The 13,765-nt window shown below is 46.7% G+C and overlaps 1 protein-coding gene and 1 pseudogene across 1 annotated transcript; both read left to right on the forward strand.

Moving 5' to 3' along the window:
• Positions 1-5,539: 5,539 nt before the first annotated feature.
• Positions 5,540-6,604, forward strand: LOC125534882. The gene is made up of 2 exons (XM_048697937.1): positions 5,540-6,135; positions 6,256-6,604. Exons 1-2 carry the CDS (start codon positions 5,609-5,611, stop codon positions 6,602-6,604), a joined length of 876 nt encoding a protein of 291 aa, XP_048553894.1. The 5' UTR covers positions 5,540-5,608.
• Positions 6,605-11,293: 4,689 nt separating this feature from the next.
• Positions 11,294-11,432, forward strand: LOC125541937 (annotated as a pseudogene).
• The last annotated feature ends 2,333 nt before the right edge of the window (positions 11,433-13,765 follow it).

The following is a 13,765-nucleotide window of genomic DNA, read 5'->3' on the forward strand; positions in this document are numbered from 1 at the left end:
TCCAGTTCCGTCTCGGTACGGCCTTGGCCGGCCGGTGAGGGGTGGCTGGAGGCTCCCTGCCGGCGTGCCGACAACGGCCCTCGTCTCCATGGCGAGGCTCCGTTCGGTTCCAGCCAGCTACGAGGTTGGGGGATGTGACTTCCGGTGAAAATCGCGCTGAGACTTCGGTCGTGGAGAACGATGGCGGCGTCTATGATGTCGTTCCCTTCTCAAGGCATCGTTGTTGCAGGTCGTGGCACCCCACTCGTGATGCTCCGGGGGAAATCCTAGATCTGGATCTACTGGATCGGATGATGATGGTACCTTTGATGTCGTTCCCTCCTGAGGGCATTGTTTTGGAGCAAGTGTTAGTTGGACGGGACAAGCGGAAGAGTGGTGTCTCATCCACTGCAAGGCCGACGGTGGATCCCGGTGGCATGGTGTGTCGGAGGTTCGGCGACGGGCGCGTGTGGGCGGATACGTGCAGGATGGTGGAGTTGTCTGGCGTCGTGGTGGTGTCGATGGCAGGCCAGGCAAGGTCGATGGGTCAGTTTCTGCTCTAGAGATGGACCGGTGGAAGATGGCGGCGGCAGCCTCTGAGAGTGCGTCGGTCCAGTATGGGACCCAGTCCCGGTGTGTGGCTAGGTTGGGGCATCTGGCTTTAGATGTTAGGGTTTGGTGCAATGTCCGTATGGTATTAGGCCCGGTTATTTGGCACACTTTCATCAATGCGATAGGAGTAGCAACAGGTGCTGCCTAGATGATGGCTCCAGGCTGACTGATGTATTATTTTGTATGGGCTCTGTGAATAATTAATAAGATGACTGCATGCATCGTCCAGATGCATAGGCCGGGGGTCTATCCTCCTTTAAAAAAACGTGCAGGGTTCATGAGTTCGTCGTCAACTGTTGTTGCGCATGCATTTGAGATATCATTTTTTTTTCAAGTTCTCATGTTGTTGCTCATACATCTGCTCCACTAACCTCTTCCTTCCCCTGCCTCTTCTCCCACTCGATTGGGCAGTTTGTTGGCAGATGTTGTGCGTTTCAATATTGAATCTAACCTGCATAATCGCCTAACCTCTGTTGTTGTTTCAGAATTGGTATCTTTAGTGTCTTTATTGCTGGATGTCATGCCTTCGGCTACAGGTGACTAGGATGCTCGCTTTTTCATCGGGGCCTAGACTTCTCCACAACAGAGTAGCCCATGTATTAGCAAGTATGGACATTCCATGACTATGTATGAGGTGTTAAGCGTAGAACATGTAACCCTTGATGTACAAGTGTTAGTGGCGAGTGAGTCAGCTTCGTCCACAGAGTAATGCAAACGGGTGGATTCGTTTAAAAAAAAGCTAGTTCTCAAGGTTTAATAGGCCAGGGAAGTTTGGTGCACTCACCACATGAAGCATTTGGATACACAACAACTCAACCAGTGGCGGAGCCAGAATTTTTGTGGAGTCTGGACAAGTTGAGACTATGTGTATAATCTTGAAATAAAAAATCAGGTATTTCGATACACAACATATAATATTACCACCAAACTTTCGAATCACAAATCTTCATTAATAATGAAGTGAAAACATAACCATAATTGTCATACAAAATTAAATTTTAAAGTGAGCTAATATATCAATATCCACTTCATAGACCAAATAAAGTTGAGACATGACAACAAAAGATACATAACCAACCTTGCATAGAGGCAAACTCACCATGTTGCCAACAAATTAAAGCTATCCATACCATATGTCACCAAATGTGATTGTGCAATTTCTTCCACCGCGATCAAAAGCATCTCTCACTTGTTCATTTTTGCCAAAAGAAAAACATAAAATGAATCTTGCATAGAGGCAAACTCGCCATGTTGCCAAATTCCTAGAAGGCACTAAAATATAAAAAAAATCGCAATTAAAATAAATTAAGTTGTGAGATGTGAATATACTCAAAATCGAAAGCTTGCAAGAATAGAGATGGTCGGAAGGAACAGTACCAACAGTGCACTAAAGAAAATCACGAGGCAAATGCCCCTTCTGAGAGCTCATTGCGGTAAACTTCCAAATTCAGTATGAGGAAATTTAGACAAATCTGGTTGCATTGGGCCCTTCAATACATATGCTCTTCTTAGTTGGTCTTGAATATTAGGTGGATACTCAAAAAATTGTTTCTTCTTTCATGAATCACCCTCAATCTCATTTGGATTAAAGTCATTGGCAATGTTACGAGGTGGTTGTGCCTCCACTTCTATTTCATGTTGCACACCATTCACATTTCACATTTTCAATGTTTGCTCGACCTCCTCATATATGAAATTTAATGGTAAAGTTTGAAGTTAGTTGTTAAACAAGTAAATAATAAATGAGCTACAAGAAGTAACAAGTTCACAGTACAAAACTACTTGCATCAAAGAAATATTGCATTCCGAGTAAGCAACTAGAAAGTAATAAATACTGCATGAATACAAGTTGCCCTCTTCTTATATACTTCGATTTTCTAGTTTCCAGCAGCGAACAAAGAAAATTTATCTCTAGTCACGAATTCATGATCGTTCCCAATGAAAAATTCCCTAAATTTAAGATAGGGTTAAACGAACATGACAAACAAATTTCTCCAATACAAATCAGATGTACAAAACATTTGCTAGTTATTTAGTTCTACTACAGATTAATTGCCTGAAATAAATACTTATACATGAGAAAAATTATATGAGGATCAAAACTTTCGGAGGCCCTGACCTGAAAATAAGCACAGAGTAATCTGTAATCTGTTTTCTTTTCTCTACTTAGAGAAGTGCAATGAGATGTGAGCTGGCGCACGAAGCTCTCCTTCCAATTAATTTTGCAAGAACAAATTATTCAGAGACGAGGGATCCCTAGCCGGCTAACCCTAATTCTGATGGAGGATTCTCTGTTTCTTACCGAACGAAGCCGAATGAGAGGAAGGAGGGGGTTGAGGGACGACCGGACGAGTAGACTTCCTGGTGCGCCTTGCGTCCGTTGGCCGCCGGCCGTGGGTCTAGCCGTCTAGGGCTTTAGCGCCAGCCGCCAGTCCCTGCGCTCGCTGCTTGTGTGGAAACGAAGAGACAATGAGTTTTAGCGATCGAGCGTACATCCCACGTATTCCCTCGCGTGTCTTCTATATCCGCATGGGCTGCAGACTGCTGTTGGGCTGTGAAAATATGAGAATCGAAGGCCCAATTGATTTTTGCCCGGGTAAACAAGCTACTGAACATGTTTAGCGCTTCATTAATTTGGATCGATCGCTACTGTCGAGGCCTAGCGAGCCCGGGCAAGTGCCCAGGGTCGCTGGGCGGTGGCTCCGCCACTGAACTCCACTTATATTCATGCATTTGCTAGTTTCCATGCTCATGCATCCCATGTATATATTATTTGTGTTTGCAGTAAAATAATATGAGCTCACATAAATCCGAGGCATGGTCTCTCTACCTGAACTTTTCGCACATCGACATTCCAACAATGCTTCGGGAGAAGAAGAACCATACACATGTGTTGAATTTAGCTAAACTATTTTGAAGAGCCTAAGTGAGTCACCCACCAGAGTGCTCCCATATGGCGTGTGACGCGCTGGCAAACATGCCAGCGCGCACCCCTCCGCTCCCGTGCGTCCCTAGTGGGCCAGCCCATGAGCGGGGCTGAACGCCCCAGTTTTTTTAGTTTGTTTTTATTATTATTTTTGCTTCTCGTTTTTCTTCAAAATAATTCGTAATTTAGAAAAGTTGAAAATTTCAAAAAGTGAATTTTGAAAACAATGTTCGTAATTTCAAAATAATGAACATTTTTTGAATTTTAATGATTTTTTTTATTTTGACGAACAAATTTATATGAACATTTTTTAATAATGGTGTACATTTTTAAAATTTCATGAACAAAATTTGAATATGACGAACATTTTTTAACTTGATGAACAAATTTTGTATTCAAGAATATTTTTCTGAAAAAATGGATGAAGAACTTTTGAATTTTATAAACAAATTTTGAAATCGACGAACAATTTTTGAATTTGATAAAAAAAAATTTGAATTTGATGAACAAATTTGAAATCAATGAACAAATTTCGAATTTGATAAGCATTTTTTGAATATGATGAGCAAATTTTGAATACTGATGAACATTTTTTCAATTTGATGAACAAAAAAGGAATTTTGTGAACACTTTTTGAATCGTTGAGCATTGTTACACATTGACGAACATTTTCTGAATTTGATAAAAAAATGTTCACAAATTTGGAAAGAAAATAAAAAATAAAAAAATAAAAAAATAAAAAAGGAAAGAGAAAAGAAAAAAAGAAAAGAGAAAGAAAAGGAAAAAGAAAAAGAAAAAGAGAACTAACAAAAAACGAAAAGAAAATAAATAGGATATGGGCCGGCACATACGAACGTCCAGCGTGCCAGGGGGTGCGTGCCAGGTCGCTCGGCGGCGCCCTATGCGCCATATAGGAACCCGAGAAATCACTAATTAAGGAATACTCGTTATAAAGATCACTCCCACCTTCCAAGTTGCGACAAGTGGCACGTTGTATGTACGTCATTTGTCGTAACTTGGGAGTTTCCCTTTTTCTCGTAGATCCATTTATTCAAAACAACTTATCTTTTAAACTGTGCGTCTAAATCTTGAACCGTTTTCATCGTTGGATTCCTCGCGTCGAGATTTTCAAAACTAGATCCCATGTTGATAGTTTTTCACGAACTTTTTTCTCAAAAAAAATCGAACAAAAAACTGACCCGGGAGCACGTGTTTTTTCCCTTTCCGAAAGAGGCACGCACATGCCTGTCGTGAAAGCACAACTGTGCCTCTCGCGGAAAGAAAAAACAGAAAATACGTTTTTTTTCGTTTTCGAGAGGCACGACAGTGATTCTCGCGAAAGTATAATCGTGCCTCTCATGAAAGCAAAACCGTGTCTCTCACGGAAGGAAAAAAAGCATTTTTTCCTGTTTCCGAGAGACGCGGCCGTAACCCCGCGAAAGCACAACCGTACATCTCGTGAAAGTAAAATCGTGCCTCTCGCGAAAGAAAAAAACAGAAAACGTGTCCTTTTCCTTTTTTGAAAGGCACATGATATTGCAAGTTTAATAGAATAAACCGCATCTATAATACATAAATAGTTGATCCCCACTAAGTCTAATTCTCTCAACATGCAGCCCTTCACATCACCAAATGTGCCACGTTATCATCCACTAAAACTATTTTGTAGCACATGCATACCCCAATTTAATTGTTCCATCTCCAATAGTCCAACGTACATGCATACTCTTTATTCACATGTAGTTACTTTTGAAAATAATAGCTTTTGATTTAGATCATTTTATTCGTATAGAACATATTTCAAATTAATCTTAAAAATCCCGCAGCAACGCGCGGCGGGGAAAATCATTTAGTGGTTACAATTTAGGCTCCCCACAATAACACAAATGCAAGTATTTATTAAATGGGGCAGAGGACACGGCCCGCAAGCCCGCACCTGCTGCGCCTTGAAATACATCGCCTTTGGCGCCCAACGCAACCGCCTCAACCAACAGCTTTCCTCGCCGGCCGGAGTCCCAAGAAACCAAGAACCCCTCGCCCTCTCTCCACCGCGCAGCGCCCACCGCCTCAGCTCTCCGGCGCCGGCGACCGATGGACCTGTTCCACGACGGGCACCACGTGCGGCTGCGGAACCTCGTGCAGCGCACCTACCTCCACGCCGCCGACGACGGGGTGGGCGTCACGCTCCATGAGCGCCGCGCGTCCATGAACGCGGCGTGGGCGGTGCACATCTACCACGGCGGAGACGGCGATGGCGACGGCGACGGCCAGCGCCTGCTCCTCCACAGCGCCGCCTACGGCCGCTACCTCGCCGCCGCGGCCAGGCCGGCACGGCTCGGCCACAGAGGCCTCCGCGCGGAGCTGAGAGACTACGACCTTCCGGAGGTGGAGGCCATCATGTGGCGGGCCGTCGGGTCGGGCTTCGAGGACGACGTCGTCCTGCTCCGCCACGTCGGCGGCCGCTACCTCCGCGCCAACGGCAAGTACCTCCCCTGGAACTCCTCCGGCGTCAGCGTCGACGACGACGCCAGCCCCATGATGTACTGGGTCGTCGAGCCCATCCCCGTCAGAGAGGCGGGCATGCCTGACATTCCTGGTCTGCTTCCGGTGAGCTCGCCATGACCCGCTTCTTGAATTTCTTTCGGTGATTGCGATTGTGTTATGAGTAGTTTCTCTCAGCTTCTTGCCAAATTTGTGCTTGCTGAGTGAGTGAGATGGTTAATGGTTCAACTGCGGACTCGCCCAAGATGCCTCTCCGCCATATTCGGTTCTCCCAGACGGCATATCCTGTTCGTGCGGGCGCTCGAGGAGGTCGACGGCTGGCGCCTGTTTTTGTTCAAGGGGAGGTCCGTGTTCCGCCTGAGGGACGACCTGGCGTTCCGCGTCGCTGCCGGCGTGGACGACCCGAACATCGCCATGTGCGTCCGAGCGGGCCGCTACGGGAGGCTGACCCCGCTCGTCGTCGACCTGCCCCATGGCGGCTACGGCGACGGCGAGATCCTCGAGATTGTCGTCTTCCTGGCCGGGACCCCTGGTGAGAGCCTCTCTCCATGCCCCTACATATTTCCTAATGGTGGCAACAAGTGAAAACCGGTATTCTTTTGGGGTTTATTTTAGCTTACTGAAGCAGTTACAATCTGACAAACAGGTTACTGAAACTGTTGTGGTCTGAAAAACAGTTATTGAAATTGTCTGTTTTTTAGATTCATTTACTGAAACTGTTTTAGTCTGAAAAACAGTTAACTGAAACTGTTAGGTGTCTGCAACTGCTGCAATCTTGTACTAGTAGATAAGTAAAAGATGGTCTGAAATTGAAACCGCAAATCAGTTGATTCATCTCTTTTCAGCCTTAGCAGAGAAGATGGTGATGATATCCGTTTGATTTAGCCCCTTTTTACTTGTCTTGAATAGCCTGTGAACAAAATTCAGGTTCCAACAGTGGTAAATCAAATCTTGTTTCTGCACATGGCCTGTAATATTGTGATACATTCTGTTAGAACCTGGGTGTAGTCATGTAGAAAAGTTAAAGTAGTTGGATGGAAATTGTAGGTGCCATGTGGATTCATCAAAGCTAGTTGGACATTTCTCTTCTTGATTCAGATAACTCCGTTCGTCCATTCCATATGTTTGGCGCTAGTAGAAATTATGGAAGCTAAAAGGCCAACTCAATTTCGGTCATCTCATTTCACCTTTTGCAGAGAAGATACTAATTTCTAACCTGTGAATAAAATTCAGGTAGTACCTTACAACCTTTAGTTCCTTGCACATTACATTGTTTCAGGTTGTTTCTTCTTGATCTTGTTATTGATTATTGGTCAGCCGCCTAACTCGCTCATAATTTCTGCTAATTCAGGCTACGATGCGCTGCGATACCCGGATGTCAATGCACAGTAGAGGAAGATCAGAGTGGGAGTCCCGACAGTTCACCTGTTCACAAGTTTCGCTGCCTCGGATATGATGGCGTCAACTTTTGCCTATAGATGGATAAATACAGATTCAAAAAACTCAGCAGGTCTCGATTCAGAACTACTGAAAGTGTTGCGACCAATGGCTGAACAATTTTGTAGTGATGCTGGAATGTAGTACCTCCTCTAACATTCATGATATGATTGCCATGGCTTCATAGACAAAGCGTTTCACCGTAGGGTACTTGCAATAAGTTGATGGTCCTGCAATATTTTTGGATCGTGCATTTCACATAACTGGAAAATGCAGTAGCTCTTGCAATGAGCTAATGGTCCTTCATTCCTTTTACAAATGAAGAATGCAGAATGCAGTGGGTTCTTTCTGTGAGCTATTGATCATGTTTTTCGTCTTGCTGTTTTCTGTGTTTTTAGAGTCCTTAACTCCTGGCCTTAAAGCAGAAAAGGCCTTATGATAGAATAGTACAAAGCTTTAAAAAATAAATACGGAAATGTTAACGCCCACACGTGTAGGCGTTGACCATCTCGACCACACGCATCCATCACCGTCCAATACTATATGCATGAATCTTGACACAATTTGGCTAATTTTCTGTGCCACGTAGGACAAGGCGTGTGTGTGGTGTGTGACATAGTTCGCCCACACATCCGTTTTACCACACGAAGAGGCCGGTGTGTGGGCGTTTAGCAGTTCACCCACACACCAATTTTCAGTCACGCACAAGGGCTGGTGTGTGGGCATTTGCCATCTCGCCCACGCGCCCGTCTCCTCTCCCACACGTAAACTGCTAGTTGCCATGTGTTTTTGCAGCGCATATGGCAACTGTCTCTAGTGTGCTTTATAAGTAGGTGGCAACTCTCTTTTTTTAGCCGAGTTGCCATGTGTTTTTGCAGGGTACACGGCAACTGCCTAGTGTGCACGTAAGCAGATGGCAACTGTCTTTTACCGAGTTGCCATGTGTTTTTGCATGGTACATGGCAACTGCCCCAACGTGCACGTACATGGCAACTGCCCTAACGTGCACGTGAGCAGATGGCAACTCTTCCTTTTTACATGGCAACTGCCCTAGTATGCTTGTGATCACATGGCAACTCTCTCAACTGCCCAGTGTTAGTATGTGGCAACTCCTAAAGTTATGAAATCATGGCAACTACATTAGATCAGACCATACATGGCAACTGCAGTTGAGCAACCATGGCAACTGCAGTTGTCCGACATGGCAACCGTAGTTCAGCGACATGGCAACTGCAGATAAACAAACATGGACAAGGGTCTGGACCATGGCAACTGCGGGCGCGCGATGGGCGTCACGCGTCGCGTGCGGGACCAGAAGGGTACGAGGCCTGACATACGGGCGTGTGGACGTTATCAACTTCGCCCACACGCACGCGTATGAGAGGGTTCAGGAGGGAAAAAAAGATGTGTGTGGGCATTAATTGTTTTGCCCACACATAAATGTGTGGGCTGATTGCTGTCCATGCCACACGAGGCGTGTGGCACAACTATCCGATACACCACACGTGTGGCAGTTATCGGGACCTAATAAATAACCTGAATCCTTGCAAAATCTGTCAAACACCTAGTGCCAGATTGGCCTCGCTATTTCAAAAGACAATTTTGGACCCGTAAACAAATGGGTAAACATTGTCGGGTCATCTGAACCTAGATAATTAGGAGAAGCGAATTTTGTATCGAGCGACACATCACCAAAGCACAGTTCGGGGATTTCACTATTTGCAGGCTCATAACTTCAGTTTGCTGCTCCAACAGCATACATCTTCTCTGCTAGGCAAAATGAAAAGGAAAAAAATGCCATCAACTGCTTATATATGGTCATAACTGACACATAGTATTTTTTTCACCAGGTTAATCGTACTCATGAGTGTTAAACACATATTCATGTCACGTTGGAGTCCAGACTTGGCGCGCAAGGAGATGTCCAGGAGATAGCAGGGCCGGTCCTGAGATTTCGGGGGCCCGGGGCGAAACTAAAATCCGGGACCCTTTTATTAGCATACTAGATAATTTTTTTTGCACTACAACGAAGACACTTATTAGCTTACCAAACAGTAAGTCAATAAAACATGGGTTAGTTGAGGCGGTTTTGAGAAAAAAAATTGTGGGAAAAACCAAATATGAAAGAAAAAAAATCAAAATAAGGAGGAGGCATAGGGAGGCTGGACTAAGGACAAACTTAAGACGGAACATTGCGTTCTTTATAAACAGTAGAGATGGTAATAAGTTAATAAAACATTGGGACAGTTGAGGATCAAAGATGGGAGAGAGATAAACAAAAACAGGCGCGAGGACGTAGAAAGGTTAAACGAAGGACAAACGTAATACATAACCTCATTCTTTTAGATAGTATATATAGAGATAGATGAAATAATAAGTATATCAAATATTTTCTTCATACATGAAATGTTACCAAGAACATTTATAGATTACCTTAGATTTTTCTTCAAACATTCCATGATGTCAACATTGACTTCTATATGGTCATCGTCTCTTGATTAGTTTTAGTTTTCTCATCCACAACGATCTCTGTGATACTATCAACTCATCAAATAATTTTCTCATCTCTTTTTTCTCACCATCGGACATAGTAGATCTGAAATTTAGAAGAGACAAGTACTAATTAAAAACTTAACACAAGGTCTTATGGAAAAATTCTAGGGCAGAAGATAAGACCAAATCACTAAGACATAAGCTACCTTATTTGAAATCAACGATGGTGTGTATGGCAAGGACCGAGGTAGCCTATGCGCGGTGGGCATTCTGCTGCGTCCGCTGGCGGGCGGCAGGCGGCGGCCAGCGCTCAACGCTCGGTGGCTCAGGCGACTTTACAAATCGCGATTAGTGGAGATAGAGACGAGGGCCGGCAATCCATACGCAAACCTAGATCCATCGGATGGATCGATAGTACGTGTGTAATGTACGGTTAGGCTGCCAAAGCACATACTTGCACGGTTTCACGAAGCCCAGTTTGCATTTTTCTTCCCCTCACCCAGCAAGGCCCAGATCACTAACGTACGTATGTATGCAGGCCAGGTAGGAGGGGGCCCCAAGATATTGGGGGCCCGGGGCAGCCGCCCCCCTGCCCCCCCATCAGGGCCGGCCCTGGGAGATAGATAGACTAGGTTGTTAGACAAGTAGTTCAATATCTTGTAAACCTCTTATCTCTTTATCTTTTCCTCTCCAAGTTGTAATCTTCTCCAACAAATTTGTATGCGCTATTTGCCAGGGAGGTGCACCCCTGCAGCCTATAACATGCAACGCGCCCCCTCACATCGAGGGTAAGACGCTTTCGCCTATTCGCACATGGTAATCAGAGCCTCCTCTTCCAAAACCCTAGCTGCCATCTAGTGCCAAGCCATGTCTTCCTCTAGCGCCGCTCAATCCAACCTCAGCGGCCAAGTCACGGAGAAGCTCTCCCGGACGAACTACGTCCTGTGGCGAACGCAAGTTACGCCGCAACTGAGGGGAGCCGGGCTCTTCGGCTATGTCGATGGGACCATGCCGGAACCCGCCCGCCTCCTCGTCACCAAGGACAAGGAAGGCAAGGAGACGACCGAGCCCAACCCTCTCCATCCCATCTGGGTGAAGGAGGATCAACAAGTGCTCGGCTACCTCCTCAACAACCTCTCCAAAGAAGTGCTGATCATGGTGACCGCGATCACCACCGCGCACGCTCTCTGGGCGGCGCTCGCAGGCATGTTTTCCTCTCAATCTCTGAGTCGTGTTAACAACATTCACACTGCTTTGATCAATGCACAGAAGGGCAACCAATCTGTTGCCGCGTACTATGCCTCTATGCGCGGCCTGGCCGATGAACTCGCCGCGGCCGGCAAGCCCATCCAGGATGATGAACTGATCTCCTACCTACTGCACGGGCTGGACATGGACTACCAGCCCCTCGTCTCTGCCCTCGACGCCCGCGTCACGCCGGTCTCTCTCGATGAGCTGTACGCCATGTTGAGCAACTTTGATCAGCGTGTTGCGCAGTTCCATAGCACCGGCGGCGGCTTCAAGTGTTCGGCAAACGCGGCCACCCGCGGGCGCGGCGGGTACTCATCCCGTCACCGTGGTCCTCTTCGACACAAGGGCAAGCAAGGTGGTGGCGGCTCCAGTAACTCCGGCTCCCGCGGCGGGCGCCCTAACTTTAACAACAACAAGGGCCGCCGTGGCGGGGGCGGGAGCGGCAGTGGTGGCTCGGGATGGTCACGACCCGATGTTGTACGCTGTCAAATCTGCGGCAAGCCTGGCCACTCGGCCAGGGATTGCTGGTATCGCTTTGATGAAGATGAAGCTTCCTCGGATGAAGAAGACAAGGTTGCTGCCGCCGCCGACGGATCCTATGGTGTGGATACCAACTGGTATCTCGACAACGGTGCCACAAACCATCTCACGGGCGAGCTCGAGAAGGTGACCCTCCGTGAGAAATATCATGGGAAGGACAAGATCCACACGCCAAGTGGTGCAGGTATGAGGATAAGTCATATAGGTCATTCTGTTATACGTACCCCTTCCCGCAAAATTCACCTTAGAAAAATTCTGCATGTTCCTAGGGCCAACAAAAATCTTCTCTCCGTTCATCGTATCACTATTGATAATCATGTGTTCATTGAATTCCACCCTTTCTTCTTTTTGATCAAGGATAAGGCCGCGAGGAAGGTACTCTACCGCGGTAGATGTGTTCGAGGGCTTTACCCGTTGATTCCGGAGTTTAGAAGATCAAATAAACAAGCTTGTGGTGCTACCAAGCTTTCCTCCACACGATGGCACGATCGTTTAGGACATGCATCTTTTTCTTTAGTTGAACGCTTGCTTAAGAAAAATAAGCTCCCGTTTGTTGGTGAGCGACATAGTGAAACTATCTGTGATTCTTGCCAAAGAGCAAAATGTCATCAATTACATTATCCTATATCTACCAGTGTTTCTACTCAACCTCTGCAATTAATTTTCTCTGATGTTTGGGGGCCTGCCCCTACCTCGGTGGGTAGACACACATATTATGTTAGCTTCATTGATGACTACAACAAATTTTCTTGGATTTATCTCCTCAAGAAAAGATATGACGTTTTTCAAGTGTTCAAAAAATTTCAAGCACTTGTAGAACGTAAGTTTGATAGCAAAATTATTGCTGTCCAATCCGACTGGGGGGGGGATATGAGAAGCTCAGTTCCTTCTTTCAAACACTTGGCATATATCACCATGTGTCATGCCCCCACGCTCACCAACAAAATGGATCTGCCAAACGCAAGCATAGGCACATAGTAGAGGTCGGTTTGGCCCTCCTTGCCGGTGCTTCCATGCCCCTAAAATTTTGGGACGAAGCCTTCCTCACGGCCGTTCACATCATCAACATGCTTCCTAGTCGAGTGATCAATAATAAACACCCACCGAACGGCTTCTTCATATCAAACCAAACTATACATCACTTCGTGTGTTTGGATGCGCCTGTTGGCCCAACCTCCGACCATACAACTCTCGCAAATTAATGTCTTGATCAAAACAATGTGTTTTTCTTGGATATAGCACTCAACACAAGGGGGTCAAGTGTCTAGATGTTTCTACCGGTCGAGTATACATGTCTCATGATGTTGTGTTCGATGAAACTAAATTCCCCTTTGCTGATCTACATCCAAATGCCGGTGCTTTACTTCGGAAAGAAATTCTACTTCTTCCTCCTACCCTAACCGGCCTTGATCCAGGAGAGTATAGCTCTAATGATCCTACTATGACTAACCCTCTCACCACTTTGCCTGAGTTGTATGATGATGCAGGAAGCCATGCTGAAAAAAACGGAGCTGAAAACGATGAAGAAATCTACCCAACAGGGCCATATTTCATGTGCCAGGATCGGGGGAGCAAATCTTCCTTGGGATTAGTTCCCGCAGACTTGGCGGCAGAATCTACCTCGGGATCGCCGCCTGGAGATCCGTCAGGCTGATCCTCCCCGGTCACCGCGCCTTTTGCTGCTCCCGCTGCGGCCGACCGCGCGCCAGCGGGTGGACCCGCCTACGCCACGCGACCCATCGCAGCTGGAGGAGACGCCACCTCCGCGCCGCGCTCACCTGGGCCCACGAGCGAGCCCACGGGCGGGCGTTTCCCCATCCAACCCGTCTGCTACAAGCGGCGGGATCTGCGCCGTTCGACCAACGCGGGCCCCACGTCTGGCGCCAGGGGGAACCGGCGCAATCATTGGCGCATGATGAGCCGGGCCAGGCAGGATCTTCTGTGCCGCATGCGGCTTCTTCACGTGCTCCTGGTGTGTCGCGACGCACAGAGGATCCGGCGCCTGCTCCCAACGCGGCTGCTGCG

Source organism: Triticum urartu, chromosome 2 (assembly GCF_003073215.2).
Source record: "Triticum urartu cultivar G1812 chromosome 2, Tu2.1, whole genome shotgun sequence".
NCBI lineage: Eukaryota > Viridiplantae > Streptophyta > Magnoliopsida > Poales > Poaceae > Triticum > Triticum urartu.

Bases quoted from the DNA above. Each gene is read 5' to 3' on its own strand.
- LOC125534882 (XM_048697937.1), top strand. From the start codon at position 5,609: ATGGACCTGTTCCACGACGGGCACCACGTGCGGCTGCGGAACCTCGTG. The intron at 6,136-6,255 runs ATGACCCGCTTC...TCAACTGCGGAC, and splicing joins CTGCTTCCGGTGAGCTCGCC to TCGCCCAAGATGCCTCTCCG.